General features: G+C 38.6%; 1 protein-coding gene across 1 annotated transcript; it reads right to left on the bottom strand.

Moving 5' to 3' along the window:
- Positions 1 to 1,788: 1,788 nt before the first annotated feature.
- On the bottom strand, positions 1,789 to 12,753 carry urm1 (ubiquitin related modifier 1). Its single transcript, XM_062434756.1, has 5 exons — positions 12,713 to 12,753; positions 10,447 to 10,517; positions 5,060 to 5,141; positions 3,037 to 3,085; positions 1,789 to 2,494 (listed from the first exon to the last, which is right to left on the bottom strand). Exons 1-5 carry the CDS (start codon positions 12,745 to 12,747, stop codon positions 2,426 to 2,428), a joined length of 306 nt encoding a protein of 101 aa, XP_062290740.1. The 5' UTR covers positions 12,748 to 12,753; the 3' UTR covers positions 1,789 to 2,425.
- Between the last annotated feature and the right edge of the window lie 543 nt (positions 12,754 to 13,296).

Here is a 13,296-nt window from a genome sequence, read left to right as displayed (position 1 = left end):
CTTTCAAAAAATGTACCATACACTCAGTTTTCATTAATTCTGTGCAAAGTGAGTTATTTAGTCTACAGTCTTGTGTTAACATACAGAAAACATGCCTTAAGCGTCAGTAGTGGATACAGGACTCTGTGTAGGCCTCTGGATGCAATGTAGGAAACACGATGGAGAGCAAATCTGGCAAAAGTTGATTTTAGCACACACACAAAAAAAGAAATGTGTCACTGTATTTGGTAAATAATCTCAGAGTACGTGAATAATAATCATACACTAAAAGCTTACAATTACGGTGTAGTCAATAAGAATGTGAGTTTTTGCCAACATAATTGAAACACTAACGCCTATATTTTTCTTTACTTCAGGCGTTAATGAAGGGACACTCAGTTTTGGTCTTTTTTAAAATAAATATAAACATTATAGAAATAAGCTGCATAATATAGAAAAACAAAACAAAAATCAATGATATTAGGTTATTCTTAAAAACACATTTATTCTTATAAATCTATTCGTTTATTTTCATTGGATATTGTTTACTTTATGACAGACTGAAGGTCACAGACACTTGTTATACACCCTAGTGTAACCTGAACTGTTCATACAGATACGTGTGTGTGTGTGTGTGTGTGTGTGTGTGTGTGTGTGTGTGTGTGTGTGTGTGTGTGTGTGTGTGTGTGTGTGTGTGTGTGTGTGTGTGTGTGTGTGTGTGTGTGATCTCACAGTGAGGCCAGGTCAGCTCTCCCATCAGCAGCTCCTGTTGAGCAGTCAGTCAGTGTGCAGGAATCAGGAGGAAAACCTCGAGTAGAACTGAGTAGGCTACACCATTAGTACATTGCAATGGAAACTACAAGGAAGCTTTAATATTGAATGATTTGAAACTGTAGTATAGTGGCGTGCTATAATAGAAGAGAAAAATAAAAACGGTTTACAGATTATAAACTTTCAAATGCACATTACCTCCAAATCTTTTGTTACTGTTAATATTTGGTCCAATGGCTTTACAGTACCTGCATGATGCACAGGCAAAAAGAAAGTTTTAGTGTGTTTCTCTCTTTTATAAAACACTCTCAGTGTCGTAGGCCGGCATTGGCAGACACGGTTCTACATTTTCTCCTCTATAAACCCCTCGCAGCGTCATTAGCATTTCCTTTCTACCAACCATTATCGGCCGGTTTCCCGTTGCAAATCGGACTCTACAACCGAGAAAAGGTTTTAGGTCGCCCCGGGCGCACAGGGGAGGGCAGTCCGGAGGCTAGACCTCGACCTCCCGCAGTGGTCCTGTAGTCCCCCCCCCCCCAAAATTACACACACACACACACACACACGCTGCATGCCCCCTCTTATGAATATTCCAGCTGAGCGGGGGTAGGATGTGATATGGATCCTTGCAGACAAAATTAGTTTAATGGTGACGTGTCGAAACAGATCCGACACTTTGTGAAATACACAAACCCTCAATGTAAATGTGTAATTTGTGAAACTATAAAATGTATTATTGGGGTCGGGGGGGAGGTGGAATTATAACAATGGCGAAAGTTTCCACATTTATCAGCAGCAGAAACACAAAGAATATTAAGACTTTTCATAAATTAAAGAAAAGAGCACAAGAGAATAATTTACTTATTTAATATTACCCAACTGTATTTATGACTGAAAATAGCCACATAAAAAAAGGTAGGGAATACACATTGTTCAAATATTTTGAATTGTTTTTTTTTAATAAGTGTAATAGCAGAAATGATAATTGTGTTATTACATTCATTATTTTTGCAAAAGTTTAAAAAGAAACGCAGGCACTCAATTTAAAAAAAAGCTTTTAATCTTTAATCTTTTAATGAAAATAAAAAAAAACAATTAGAAGAATAAAATGAGATTTTATGAAAAACATTGGGCAATTTATGAGCATAAAAAAAGATAATTATGCTGCTCTAGACATGATAGTTTCTTTATTTTTTAAATGTATGTTCTAGTGAGCTTCACCTTCCACCTCAGGATAAGGTCCCACTGTCTTTTACAGCCATGCTGGAAGAGAGGTTACAGGGAGATGAGGGTTTACGCCATAACTGTACGTTTTTACAGTCGCAACTGTGAGTTGACCAGAACAACCAGGGCTTCATATGACTGCCCCTTGGTCCTGTGCAGTTTGGGAAGAAAAAAAAAAAAAAAAGGATTGGTAGTGGTGGTATTTACGCCAAAGTCAAAATTCCCGTCCCACTTTTTCTACGTATTTCCTGGTATCCATCTTTGTATCCCCACTTATTCCTGCACCACCATCAATCACCTCAGTCGTCACAGTGCATGCTGACAGTCCCACAGCATCCAGTGGGGTGATGTTTTGTTGAGATGTTTAGGGGGAAAAGAGTGAAGAGTGCAGAAGATGTGGAGGCAAAAGGCTGAGTCTGTGACAGGCATGTCAAAGATAGGTTTGTATTTTCTATCCTCCATGAAGAGTAGAAATAAACACAATGTTGTCTTGGTCTTGTAGTTGATAGTCAAGTTCCCCCTGAGGACAATAACATACAAAATATTTAACATTTCTCCTATTAAATCAAGAGAAAAAACATCTGTGTTTACCAATACAAATATGTGCATTACTCCTATGTTCCCGGTGGGGTGCGATCAATGACAAACTCTTCATTTCATTTACATCCTGTGATTGAATCAACTGATTCAAATTGAAGCGTTCAGACGTGTGTGCATGTAAATATGTGTATAGATATGATACCCTGAGGACAAACTTGTTTTGCAGCTGCTTCCACGTTATATGATACATTAACCGACTGAGAAAATGAACATGAATGTACAGGTTAACATCGTACCCTTCACACTCACACAGACACTCTTCCTCTTCTTAACTTAAACATCCACACAAGCATTTTATGAGGAAGTATGTGTGCAAGATGAAGACATAAAGTCTGCTGCATGCATCGAAAGAGCTGCAGATAAAAAATAATGCATGTTTCTACACACACACACACACAGACACACACTCTCTCTCTCTCTCTCTCTCTCTCTCCGACAGTAAACATGGCTCCCATAGCTCACCATTAGCTCCCAGTCTGCATCATTGATAAGCACCAGAATCCCAGGTCTCCTGTGGGAAAACACACCGTTTTCAGTGGCAGACACATTTTCCAAAGGTAGCACAGACCCGAACACACACACATGCATGAAAAAGATAGAAAAATGCCTTTACAGATCACCCATTCAAACACACATTTTATATAGATCCAGGAAAAAAAGCTATCTCTATCCAAGATTCAGAAATAAAACATACTTAAAAAACAAGACTTTCAAGTTTGATTAACATTTCAACACTTAGTTAAAGAAATGCTGCTTTTTTTATGTAAGAGAAATAGGAGCATTAAATCTCAATTTTGTGTGTGAGATTTGTATTTTTGATTTTTTCTACAAATGTCTAATAATTTCTACATATACATAAAAATGTACAAATGTAATTCTTACTAATTCTTACTAATTGCAGTGTACTCTTTAACTTCTTGGGGTGGTGGATCGGGACAAAGAAAAATGAATGTAGTTTGTTTAAAGAAACATAAGTGATGAATACACCTGAAAGTCACTGGATTCTTTTTTTTGTGTGTGTTGTTTTTACTGAAATCTTTTTAGTCAAATAACACATTTCTTAACATTTATTTATTTTTAAATGTAGTGGAGAGATATTTTAAATCAAATCCGGCATTTACATTTTCTTACTGTAAATGTAATAATATACATGAATATAAAAATTAAAAATAACAGTATTACATTTCAGAACATACACAGCATATTCTTATCCAGCAGTGTAAACTGGCTGCACGTGTGTGTTATGTTAATGTTACTGCCCATATTGGATCATAAACAAGGACTCTGGTTATTTTCATTGCTACTCATCTTACTTACATTTAAACTGCAATTTCTGCAAATATGTAGCACTTACCACACACAATTTTCAAACTGTTTTCAGGCTAACAAAGACTGAAACTAAGGAGGATTTTCTGGTGGCTGGTGTAAGAGTACACAGGGTAAAGAGTTTGCGGGTAAAAACAAACTGTCACTGGAAATTAATGGGAGCCCAAAAATAAAATACGTACAAGCTTTTAAAAAAAAAAAAAAGCCCACCAACCCCCAAAAGAGGATAATGGGGATGATGGGGGAGGGTAACAGCAGGCACCTATGGGTGGAGTCTTCTTAACAGATGTTTGTGTTTTTTTTTTAATTTTCTGAAAGCCAAAGAGCAATTTAGGTAATGTGGATGGTGAGATAAGAATACGCTCAAAACAGATAGAGGTCTCATACTGTTCAAATGAGCTTCCATCCACCTTGTAGATGCTCTATGACGTCAATGAGAAAGGGCAGTGTGAGAGGAACCTGGACGTGCAAACATGTGCCTGCACACAGCGTGCATGCATACACACACATAGAAAACCGGGCTGTGTTGAGAAACGAACAAAAGAATACAAAAAAGGGCAACGCTTGTAAACTAATCGCACACAGTGACCTTAGATCTTTTCATGAGATTATGACGAAACACCTTGATGATGGCTTGCTCAAAAAACTGCTAACATAAAGTACACACAAAACACACACATCTAATCTATAAGGTTTATAGGTAACCCAGCTTTTTCTTCATTCATTGGTTGGGTGATGCTATAAATAGTCCTGCACAAAGGCAGCTGTAAAAGTCAGCCAGTGCTATAAGGCTGCTGTGAGTCCTGGACCCACACACACACATTTACACATGTACACTCACACACTTGCACACAGGTAATCATCTTACTGAAACCTATAACCTCCAGGCTACAATGTTTTTTCCCCAGCATTTCAGCAGTTTTAAACTAAAGGAGAAAAGATTCAAAAACCATCCTAACTCATAGTTTACTTCTGTTTTATTTTCACATTTTAAACAAACTGAAAGCTGCTCTTACTCAGGAATGTTTAAATGTCACATGTGGCATTTATAGTTTTTTGTACTGTGTATTTGCAATGTGATATACAACATAGCCTTCAAGGTTATATTTTTGCACACAGATCAAGTGTGTGTCAAGTGCACACACACACACACACTCACACAGAGTCTCCCTGGACAAAGAGCTCGGGCCGTTCCTTCAGCAGGTTCCGTTGGATCCAGACCAGCAGCTGCTTCATGTCCCCTAGAAAACACACACACACACACACACACACACACACACACACACACACACACACACACACACACACACACACACACACACACACACACACACACACACACACACACACACACACAGACGCAGACAACAGAGGTCACAGGTCAGGGGTGAAGGGTCAAGGTGCACGGTTCCAGCCCCCTGGTCGATGTGACGCGACAGAAGCACCAGGCGGGACAAGGCTGTGTATATGTGTGTGTGTGTGTCTGTGTGTCTGTGTGCATGTATATGTATGAGTTTGTGTGTGTGTGTTGGGTTTGGGGAGGGGGGACGACGACAGTGCAAAGGGGGGAGGGTTGACTGATGTCAATGGCCAAGAGCGACTTTGTTCACCTTGGCTATAGAGAAATAAAAGTGTGTATGAAATTTAAGGGATGGTAGAAAAAAAACAACATAGAAAACATCTGCAGCTTGACATGATCATTTTCAACACTCATCTACCATGGATTTGTTTTGAAAAGGAAGAAAAAATGGATCCAGACATTTTCAAACAGCCTCTACACTTTAAACAAATCTATATATGATATTTCTCAGTTCAGGGTTAATAAAAAAAAAGAACTGCAAAATCCAATTTCAGAATAATAATTTTCTTTGTTAGAGTCAAACACTAAATGCTTCTCGCCTGAGCGTGAATATCAGCGATGCTTGAATTTTCTATGAGTCTGACCTCTTGAACAATCAGATTGACCTTGTCTCAACAATAGGTTGAGCCTCACTCAGACCGACTGACAGCCACAAAGGCAACGACAATGAGAGTTTTTAGGATAAATCCCCACTAAACAGCTAATAATGAATATATTAAAGTTGTGGCTATCATTGACATTAAGATTCAAGGTGATGTAAACGCCTTCGAGTGTTTGTGCGTATTTGTGTGTGTGTGTGTGTGTTAGTGCTTGCTGTGCATGTTTGTTTATAAATATTGGAAAAGAGTGAGATAAATGGACAAAAACACATGTGCAGACGACAAAAATTGACTATTTTCCTGTGAATATTTCCTGGTTGTGCGGCGTGGGTGCATGATCACAGCTGTCTGCTTAATGTAGCCCAACGGCTCGTGATGACACTTGAGAGCAGCACTACAATTGCACGCACGCACACACATGCACACACACACACACACATACCATGAAAATGAACAGTATCAGCCTCCATGAACAATTTAATCAAGAATGAAAGAGCAGAAGAGATGAGGGATGGAAATGCACGAGGAGGAATGGAGTAAATAACCAGAGGAGAAGAAGAACAAATACACTTCAGGAGATCAAGAGGAAAGAGAGCAGCAGCGGCGGCGGCAGATGGAGGAGATACGAGAGGTAAGAGGACAACGGTGAGTCATCTCAAGCCAGGTGTAAAGAGAGCAGTGGAGCCATAGCAGGTAGGCGTCGAACCACACAGGGATTCAAGAGTTCAGCTGTATCAAGGGCAGCACGAATGTCACATTAACACAGTACAAAGGCTGCTATGTTTACAAAAAAACAATACATGTTGAAAATCACACTATGCAGATACATTTTTAGCTCTGCTATTAAATCAACTACTCATTTGATTCTGAATGCAGGCTTAAATATATTTGGTATTTCTATCTAAAATTACAAGTGTCTGAACTCTACAACGCCTCTTCCTTTTGTGGGGTTTAAATCCCAAAAATTGGTGAACGCAACAATGTGTCAATTTTCTGTTAAAGTATCATCTTCCCAAGTTCAAGGTTCAATTTATTCATCCATTAAAACAAATGTAAATTACAGTGTTCCCATCCTAAATGTGGCATAAACGTGATTACAAAACATAAAAATATAAACACCCAGATGATCACATTAAATAAAATAAGATAGTCAAAACAGCATTCTCGAGGCACCTGCTTCACTGTGGCTATAAGGGTGACAGGCTGTGTGGATGATATGCGATGTTTAAGAGGTGTGTGTGTGTGTGTGTGTGTGTGTGTGTGTGTGTGTGTGTGTGTGTGTGTGTGTGTGTGTGTGTGTGTGTGTGTGTGTGTGTGTAGCCAGTGAAAATGGTGTTCAGGTTAATTGCGGTGCTGTCGGGCAGCTCAGTAGTATTCTATGGTTCCAGGCCTCCATAAAAAAAACTAAAAAAAAGGACAACTACCTCCCCTTGCAACACGCACAGAGTGAGGCAGTGAATATTGACCTGCACCTCTGCGAGGCTAAAAACAGAACTAATCACTACACCAGTCATAACTCCTTTTGTGGTGACTCCTTTCTTTGCTCTCTCTCTCTGTCTTACGGTATTTTTCTCCACCATTACCCCTCATTCGCTCTTTCATCCTCTCACCCATTTACGTTTTCCATTTGTTTTCTCTCACACACCCACCCACACCCACACCCCAAGTTGCACACAGAACATGAACAGGTTGTCAATGTTTATTGTCACTCAATATACAGGTCTAATAATTCAAACTTTAATTAATTTAGCTGCTTTTTAAAGGAAACAAGTCATCAGGCCCTTTTGATGGCTTTCTTGTTAAAAGGTTACACAGAGGACTACACATTTAAATCATCTATAGTCTAAATCAAAAAGACAGGCTTCTAAATGAACTGTGCTTTGTAAAAGATGAGACAGTGCAAGGAAATTAGGAGTTAGAAAGGTAAAAGCGAAGAACAAGGACATGTTGAGACTGAGACGTGATAAAAGAAAATGAGCGAACAAATGGACAAGAGAGAGGGGGAAATGCGTCACAGGCTCCTAATGCATCTTGGGATGGCTGCGTCGCGTGGGTGGAAAGGAGACATGGAGGGAAGGGAAAGGCGCCATTTTGACGCAGATTCAAAACCGTTCCCGCTTCTCTTTTGTGCATGCACTTTTCCCCCTTTCTTGTCCTTTTGCTTTTCTGTCTTCGTACGATTATGACGGTCATGTGAAGGGGGGGGGGGGGGGGGGGGCTATCCATCTATCTGCTGATGTGTGGCGCAAAAACTATGTGATCCATAGACCACAGGGGTTTTGTTGTGTATGTGTATACATGAGGAAGAGTGAGTGAGTGGGTGAGTGAGTGAGTGAGAGAGAGAGAGAGAGAGAGAGAGAGAGAGACAGAGAGAGCGAGAGAGAGAGTGTGTGTGTGAGAGACAAGAGCGAGAGAGAGACAGAGGGAGAGAGAGTGTGGGGGTGGGGTCTTTCAGTTGAGGGTCATCAATCACCGACTGGGGTCAAAGAGAAATACGAAGGATTCAGAACCAATTATATCTGCCTTCACTGCCCCCCCTCCAACCCCATGTACTCACACATACACACGAAAGGCGAAATTTGTTCGGAGCAACATTTTCAGGATCAGCAAACCTGCCAGGCACACAACCAGCCCAGACTTAAAGATCAAAATACGCAAAGGCATTGAGGAAATTTTTGGTCAAAATATCTGAGCTCTTGTGGCATCAAAATTATGTGTACTATACAGCAAACATTGGGGTTTGCTATCTATCTCATGCGCACACGCACACACTAAAACACACAGGTTGGCTGGTGCAGCAAGGTCATATCTTCCTGACATTCCTGGTTCTGGTCAACTTTTGTCTTTTTGTTGTCGTGGTAACATCAGCGCCATGGTTGAGCACCCTTTGTTTAGTCAAATACCAAAGACACATATTTCTCTCTCATTGTCTCTCTCCATAAAAAACATTATTTATTATTAAACCATTATTTTAACCTCAAGGAAACTGCCATTCACAGTCAAATTTTTCCTCTTCTAAAAATGCCTCCTCTTTTTTTTTTGTCCCCTCAATGATCCGAGTCCAGAGCTGGATTTAGGAAATAAAATCAAGGTTTCTCCTTGGCTCCAACAAGCAGAGTTAGTGACCTGGATCGGAGGGAGACTGACTTCCTCTGTTAAAATCAAATCAAATAAATATGGATCCTGACATGAAAAGCTTTTATGAATTGAAAACTAAGTATGCGCTTGTCAAGTCGGACAAAATTATCCTAGTTTTAAAAATGAATGAGAGCTGTTACCCCAACAGCTTTCTTGCAACCGCCAGAAGCAACATAAACTTCCCCTTTACCCTCCATAATTTCATCATTGCTTTATGGAGCAGTAAATGCATTTCCATAAAATACTGTTGTACCAGTGTTATAATGACTAAAAAGAATTAAGCTGATACAACCACTAAGTAAAAATAAGGTCTATCACAAGTCACAAATTGCACTCTCCCTCCTTCAATCCTCATGCTACCATATCATTAATATTTCATTTCCAGAGGTCCAATAAAGATGTAAAATGTGTGGCCATTATGATATTTTTGGGATGTATACTTTACATCACCGACAATCATTTTCAAAACTATTCTAGCCAATCCAAAAGTCTCAGTGACAGGTGTGTATGATATAGACTCTTCGACTGTAAAGAAACGTCCGTCACTATTGATCAGATTAAATTCAACCCAATGAACAGCCAAAGTGCTGTTAATAAAGTGAGCGCAAGTGACTGATAGTGTGCAGGATTCTTTGGTTTGGTTTTTCCAAAAAACACTATTGACAGTAAATGGCGAATGGACTGCATTTGTATAGCACATTTCTAGTCTTATGACCACTCAAAGTGCTTTGACACTACAAGCCACATTCACACACACATTCATGCACTGATGGCAGGCTGCCATACAATGTTGCCTGCTCATCAGGAACAATCAAAACTTTGGACATTTATTCACTGCATATGCATAATGTTCGACTTAGAACATTATGACAGTACATTATACCAAAAGGTCGCAAACCTGATCTGTAGCATATCATACATTCTCAAAACCTCATATCTGGTTTTATTTTTGTCAATTTATGATCATCATCACATGATAATGCAATTAAAACATGGAAATATTTGAAAAGTCTGCAAAAATGGTGCGTTGATGTGCTGGTGGACGGAGGGTTGGTTAATCCTATTACATTAACAAGTAGTCCTGACAAAAAAAGTCAAAACGTGGCAGACAAATAATATTCAAACATGTATGTACATATACCACATAACGCCAGACTGTGTGATTTGTAAAATATGGACTAAAGCTTTCAGAAGCACCAGATTGGTCCTTTAGTTCTAAAAAATAAAAATAAAAATCAAGACCTTTTCTCATCAATGGGTTTCCTGAAAAGAAGCTATCTGACATTCTGTCACTACATGTGTATTAATTACACAGTGAACAAAACATTTACTTTAAAGACAGAAAATTGAGAACAACACTGTTTCTTTGGTCCTAAAACGGACCACTGGAAAGCATTAAGGCTCTAATTATAACACAGAGACAGGTGACAGGTGACAGGTGATACTCACAAGGTTCGGTTTGGCTTGGAAGAGTGACATGATGTTCCTTCACACCATTAAAAAGCAGCTCTGCTCCTCCTCTGGACAAAAATAAATAAATAAATAAATAAGAGTCAGATACATAAATTGTGTGTTTTTGTGGCATTTATATTCACTTGTGAGGGATCATAACCAGTCCATCAGTAAAACTGGCAGCCCACTATGCCAGTCTGATTAACTTCTTCCACTAAAAACACACCTTAAATGTTATAAAAACAGTTGACACAAAATACAGGAAGAGCTAGCAGCTGGTGCTGTTTAACACACACATTAACTAACTCCCATGAGGAGCATTAAGATGACAAAATAAATCAGAAGTCAAGTTTACATTTTTATCCCCATCAACAATTTATTTTTTTTAAAAGCCATTTAAACAACGCATAAATGTAAGTCACCTAAACAGACTCCAGGATTAAATATATAAAACCTATTTTCCCCCAATTCCATTATTCTGGGCCTGTGGCAGTTTGTCCAGACACAGAGACAGATTTTGTGTATTATGTGCACATTAGTGAGGAAACTGTGGGTCTTGAAAGAAATCATTAAGATATACTAACAGGAGGTTCAGGCTCACAATTACTCAGGAGACCAATAGAAGACTACTGTAAGACGACTGCTACTCCTCACGAGTCAAGTCTCAAGTCTTCATAAGCAAGTCAAACTGCAGGTTTGTCAGGTCTCAGAGTGTTGACCACTACAATGACACTTACTGACGTGGTGTTTGAATATTTTCCATCTGAATCTGTTTTAACTGTGTCAGCTAGCACAAAGTCCTTTCAGTGCTGAGGCCTAATATTATTAAAAATTAAATAAGTGGTAGAGCTAAGGTTAGGCAATATGACAACATACACTGTCAGATCAACAATCAGAGTCTTTTTGCCACATATTAATACTGTATCAGTGGTCTATTTTTATCACTAGTTATATAAAGTTATTATGAGCAATTTTTTTTTTTTAATTTACTAGATCAGCAAAACACTGATATGTCTGCCTTGTTATTTTATCCATTCACAATACTGCAGGTTATTTCCAAGAAAATGCTGTGTAAATTCATACAGTGATATAAGATTACATATACAATGATAGAGGAATGGTCTCTGTTCACCTCCAGGTCTGAGATAATCCCATTTTAAAATTATTTACAGGACTTCCATTTTTCATTTATTTGAATACCATTATCACAATAATAACAAAACAATAGCACACAGCATGACTAAAGTAGTACAAATGAAGAACCTTCTCCAAAAAGGTACCCAACGTTTAGCTTGTCTGACTGTAATAACAAAATCATTTAAACATACGTATATGGGCAGTTTAAATAATACTTTGGCAAGTACTTTTCAAAGTCAAAGTCAAAGTCGGCTTTATTGTCAATTTCTTCACATGTTAAGGCATACAAAGGAATCGAGAAGACGTTTCTCACTATCCCACGGTGGAACAGATAAAGTGCACAGGCACATCAGATAAGACAGATGTTTCCTAACACTAAAGAGTAAACATTGAAGTGCACAACAGATAAGACATTTACTAATAATAATATAAAAATAAAAAATAGAATGGATAGGCAGTAAGATAAAATAAGATTTTGGAGTCTACTTTTTATATGTAGGAAGTAGCAGCATACGTTTCTGTATAATTAAGTTGTGGTAGTGCAAAAAAGGCAGTACTGGCAGTGCAAAAGGGAGCAGCAAAACGTTCTGTAAGATGTATATTTTTAACAGATACAGTGCAAAAAGAACAGTCATTTAATAGCTGAGTATGCATGTTGAGTGAGTATGTATTTAAAGCTGATTTGGGTCAAACTGAAGGCTGCTCATTTCATTCACCAGCAACCACCAAGTTTACTGCTGAGAGTCACCAGTTAACACGGTCACTCGTTAAAGCATAACACCGGTCGAGGCTCAGTCTGTCTAAATGTTGGGTAAAAGCGCTGTTTTGGACCTGGGGAAACATTTGATAGCTCTGCACAGGCAGTAAACATGGGTGAAATCATAAAAACAAATTAATTTCACTGATAAGATAAAAAATACAACGTTTGTTTACTCCGAAATGTTGAACTGCGCACTGAGTAACGTTACTGAGACAGTTTCACTGATTAGCGGTCTCATTTAAGTAAACCAATGTTAACGGTACAAAGCTAAGCAGCTACAGTTGTCATGCAGCGTTACTTTCACATAACTACCGCGTCAGGACATGTAAAGAGCCACAATAAACTATCAGTTATAAATTCGCCTACCCAAACTCCAGTTGAATCGCTACGGAAGCTGCCATATTGTCGGCATGTGCAGGAAGTAGTAGTGGCGAGAGAAGGAAGTGACGTAATGATACAGTTTTCCTTTTTTTTCCTTCTTTTTTTTCTTGGTGTGTGTGTGAAGCAAGAGGAAATTTGATACTCAGCAAACTGGAAGGCACCTCCGTTAAAAAAACCCACTAATTACTAAAGATTCATGCATTAGTTTTTAATTACATTGTTCCCCCCCCCCCCAGACTTTCACTACATGTTTTTGAACTTGAACTAGTGGCCTTTTTTGCATTTTTGGACCTCTGACTTCTGGAGGTCTGTTCTTTAGTTGTGCTTTTGTGAACTTTATGGGTCAGTATTGAAAATAAAAACTAAAAAATTAGCATTCTGTCCTGCATCCCTGTTTTCGAAATGTAGTGACTTACACAAAAATATAATTTTAAAGACAGAATTTAATTTTTGTTTCTGTTTTGACTGACTACTATGCTCTTATGGAAGTTTTAGACTGGGTGTAAAGGGTCCTTAAAAGTAACAATCTTATGATGGTGCCCAATTTATAACCGGACTTTATCTTTGTG

Source organism: Scomber scombrus, chromosome 15 (assembly GCF_963691925.1).
Source record: "Scomber scombrus chromosome 15, fScoSco1.1, whole genome shotgun sequence".
Classification (NCBI taxonomy): Eukaryota; Metazoa; Chordata; class Actinopteri; order Scombriformes; family Scombridae; genus Scomber; species Scomber scombrus.
This window is presented reverse-complemented; position numbering and strand designations above follow the sequence as displayed.

Excerpts from the sequence above, each read along its gene's own strand:
- urm1 (XM_062434756.1), bottom strand. The coding sequence starts at position 12,747 with ATGGCAGCTTCCGTAGCGATTCAACTGGAGTTTGG. Across the intron at positions 10,518-12,712 it reads GCGATTCAACTGGAGTTTGG|AGGAGGAGCAGAGCTGCTTT; the intron begins GTAGGCGAATTT and ends ATTTTTGTCCAG. Across the intron at positions 5,142-10,446 it reads TCCAAGCCAAACCGAACCTT|GGGACATGAAGCAGCTGCTG; the intron begins GTGAGTATCACC and ends TGTGTTTTCTAG.